Genomic DNA, 3778 nt, shown 5'->3' with positions numbered 1-3778 from the left:
AACGACGGAGCTGACAGGTTGAGGTCTGCTGGCTCTGATAAGAACCCCTGCAGCCTGTGTGTGATGTTTGGATTTCTGACCACAAACAGGGGGCTTCGTTCTCTGCTACATAAACACTCCAAGTCTGGATATTTGAGGTGCAACAGGTTGCTTTAACCTTTTACCCCCTCCCCAGTCTGTATCACCGTGGTCTGGCGCAGCTGCTCCAAAAACAAGGAAACACATTCTCACACATTTGTGTAGCGTGCACGTGTGTGTCGTAGAGTTAATAGAGTTTATATTTGACTACTGGCTGATGTCATCTACACATATTACATGAAGTATGAACACTGCTCAGGGTGAAACTGAATGTTTTCAAGTCTCTGGGCTAACTACACAGACAATAAGCCTTATTTTAATTTATACAAGCATGTAATGAAGTGAATGAGCATCTAATGAGGTGAAAGTAATTTGACCGAGGCACAATAGTTGATGATAGTTCAGCTGATTCTTATAAATATTTTATTTTTAGACATCAAGGACTTGGCATTATTCCCACTATGTCCCCTGCATTAGATCATTCACAAGTAAAGACAATGAGATTTGGATCTTTTTGTGATTTTTCCAGACATGCTTAGTCATCTTAATACATCTGACACTGACAAAAGGAGTCCAAAAAAGTGTTTTTACGCCTAACAACTTAATGAAACAGCTGTTTGTTTGGGCCATTAACATCCCAGACCGACGTCTAGTCGGGTGAAGTCAGTGTATCCACTTTAGAAACTGGCCTGAGTATCACATGTTTTGTGTCAGAGGTCTCATCACTTACTACTTAACTACGTGATGGGTGTTTATTTAAGCTTTTTCCTCCACTCTTTATTGATTTCACTTACAGGTCCTCAATTACCGCCTCATTAGGCCGCAATCAAAGAAAAGTCTCCATCGAGACGGCCGTGCGTAAAAGTTGCGAACGAGGGAGCCATTAACTCCACGCGTAAAACCAGATATCCCCCCCCAATACACACACTGGTGAGTGTGTTGATGTCTGAGCATCAGTGTCAGTCTAATACAAGGGTGAGAATTAAAACTGGACTCTAATGGATCCAAATAAACGTCATGGTGGATTAAAGTTTCACCTCTTTCATATTTTTAACACCTCACATTAAAACCTGGATTTATACATCTGTGTTTAATCTCTCTGTAAATTAATTTCAATCTTACTTTTGGTGCACATGGACGTTTAATTTGAACAGTTTTGCATCTGTTTGAAATGTCTCTGCGTCTCAGAGGGTCTTCAAACAAGGGTCGGAGGCGGAGTGCTCGAAACTTTTTTACACCTTTGTAGTAGTGGGCACTCCCACCACATGGTGATTGGCTGCCTGTGAGTTTATAGCGCACCAACCTTCACATCCACCGCTGAGTAGTCGGTACCGTTCAGTGCAAGCGACTCCTGGAAGTGGCCGATGGATGTGACTAATTATTTTCCATTCCAGCTAAGACAGAAACCTTAAGTTCTTTGTGTCTCCTCTGGTCTCGGTTGTTGTCTCCTCTGCGAGCTGTCCGGTGAAACAAAAAAAAAACCTCCCAGCTGGACAGAGATGAGCAGTCCCGATGCGGGTTACGCCAGCGACGATCAGACCCAGGCAAGGTGTACGATGTCAGTCATGATGCCTGGAATGGGACACTGCCAGTGGGCCGACCCTCTCAGTCCTCTTGGGGACACCAAAGTGAAAAACGAGCCGTGCGCCTCCAGCTCCGGGAGCCAGAATCGCGGGAAGAGCGAACCGCGGATCCGACGGCCCATGAACGCGTTCATGGTTTGGGCGAAGGATGAGCGCAAGAGACTGGCGCAGCAAAACCCGGACCTGCACAACGCGGAGCTGAGCAAAATGCTGGGTAAGTCATTTAATACTTGATTTATTCATCTAATCCTTATTACCTGATACACACAGATTATTAAAGAGTGATTTTTCTCTAAATCTAGGCGCCTGTTTTTTCAGTTTAAAACGCGCAAATGGTTATTTCTCACTCAGTGCAGTGATTGTTTGAGCAGCAGGTGATGTTACTCTGTTATTAAAAGTTACTGTGTCTGTTTTAAGCTGCACATGTAACCTGAAATACCTGTCCTTGTCCCCTAAAATGGCAACAAGCTATTTTTGTGTGGCTGCGTACAGTATCTGCTGACATATCATTGATGTGCACTCTCCTCTTGACCTGCAGGGAAATCATGGAAAGCCCTTCCTGTCACAGAAAAGCAGCCCTTTGTGGAGGAGGCAGAGCGGCTGCGAGTTCAGCACATGCAGGATCACCCCAACTATAAGTACAGGCCACGGCGGCGGAAGCAGGTGAAGAGGATTAAGAGGCTGGACTCTGGCTTTCTAGTCCACGGCGTGTCCGATCACCAGGCCCAGTCGATGGCCGGGGACGGCAGGGTGTGCGTGGAGAGTCTGGGCTTGGGCTACCATGAGCACGGCTTCCAGCTTCCTCCACAGCCGCTCAGCCACTACAGAGATGCTCAGGCTCTCGGAGGCCCCTCTTATGAAACCTACAGCCTCCCCACGCCTGACACCTCTCCTCTGGACGCTGTAGAGTCAGACTCCATGTTCTTCCCTCCACATTCACAAGAGGACTGCCACATGATGCCTGCGTACGCTTACCACTCCCAAGCGGCAGAGTACCAGCCCCAAGACCCCCTCTCCAACCATCACAGCAACTCCATCCTGCACCGACACCCTGCCTCAGCTCCAGAGCAGCCCCCTCAGTCCGCCACCCTTCCCCCTTCCTACGTGGGATGCCCCAACCCTCTGGCCATGTATTACACCCAACACTGCAGCCCCAGCCACCCCAAGAGGCATCCTGGCGGGGCAGGACAGCTCTCCCCCCCTCCTGACTCCCACCCTCATTCAGCAGACAGCGTGGAGCAGATGAACCACTCTGAGCTGCTGGCCGAGGTGGACCGCAGCGAGTTTGAGCAGTATTTGAGTTCCTCTTCGGTGCGTGCGGACATGACAGGCTTGCCATACGGGCCACACGAGCCTGGCATGCAAGGACCTGAAAGCCTCATATCATCGGTGCTGTCAGACGCCAGCACAGCTGTGTATTACTGTAGCTATAACAACTCCTAACCTCCTGAACCGGCCTGTTACCCCTGCTGCAAGGACACATGATCTGACCTCAAATCTCTGTAGCTAAATTTGAACGGAAAAAAATGTTGTTGTTGTTTTTTTTTATTTTTTTTATTTTTTTTAAATTAGCTTTTTTCACTACTGGCACAGAAGGTCCATGAGATTTTCAGATGACGTTTGGAGAAGACTGTTGTACTGTATCTGTCTGAGATAAAGAATATTTGAACATGAACACTGGTTTTCTTCCACCCTCGCGGGGACATGAATTCATTTTGTGATAATAAATATTGTACAGTCACTATTTTAAAAGTTTATGTATATACTGAAGGTGTTTTTTTATACTTTTTTTTTTGCACTTTTGAGAAATAAATTTTTGCAAATAGACTCATCTCTCTCTTGTATTTATTGTCCCGCTTTCTTTCTTACATTTCAAGCTTTTATTTTACTTCATGAATCCAAAGATATCGCCTAAAAACAGACACCAATGATTAGTCAGTGAGTTTATAATGAAAGAGAGAATAGGATTATTTACCAACGTTCATTCAGCTGTATTACACAACGCTATCTCTGTTAGTTTTTCCCACTTCCACACGGAGCAGCACCAGTTGCTCACCTGGAAGCAGGGCAGCGACCCGGCTTCCTGGCCCGGACAGAGTGGAGGTAATCTCAGTGTC

At 46.5% G+C, this 3778-nt stretch overlaps 1 protein-coding gene across 1 annotated transcript; it reads left to right on the top strand.

Annotated features, from left to right (window-relative positions):
* The first annotated feature begins 1402 nt into the window (after nucleotides 1-1402).
* sox17 (SRY-box transcription factor 17) lies at nucleotides 1403-3488 on the top strand. Its single transcript, XM_010738879.3, has 2 exons — nucleotides 1403-1875; nucleotides 2200-3488. The coding sequence occupies exons 1-2, from the start codon at nucleotides 1578-1580 to the stop codon at nucleotides 3102-3104; spliced, it is 1203 nt and encodes a 400-aa protein (XP_010737181.1). The 5' UTR covers nucleotides 1403-1577; the 3' UTR covers nucleotides 3105-3488.
* Nucleotides 3489-3778: the final 290 nt, after the last annotated feature.

The sequence above is a fragment of the Larimichthys crocea genome, chromosome XXIII (genome assembly GCF_000972845.2).
Source record: "Larimichthys crocea isolate SSNF chromosome XXIII, L_crocea_2.0, whole genome shotgun sequence".
NCBI lineage: Eukaryota > Metazoa > Chordata > Actinopteri > Sciaenidae > Larimichthys > Larimichthys crocea.
The sequence above is the reverse complement of the archived record's forward strand: the minus strand, read 5'-3'. Positions and strand labels throughout refer to the sequence as shown.

Excerpts from the sequence above, each read along its gene's own strand:
- sox17 (XM_010738879.3), top strand. The coding sequence starts at position 1,578 with ATGAGCAGTCCCGATGCGGGTTACGCCAGCGACGATCAGACCCAGGCA. Across the intron at positions 1,876-2,199 it reads GGAGCTGAGCAAAATGCTGG|GGAAATCATGGAAAGCCCTT; the intron begins GTAAGTCATTTA and ends CTTGACCTGCAG.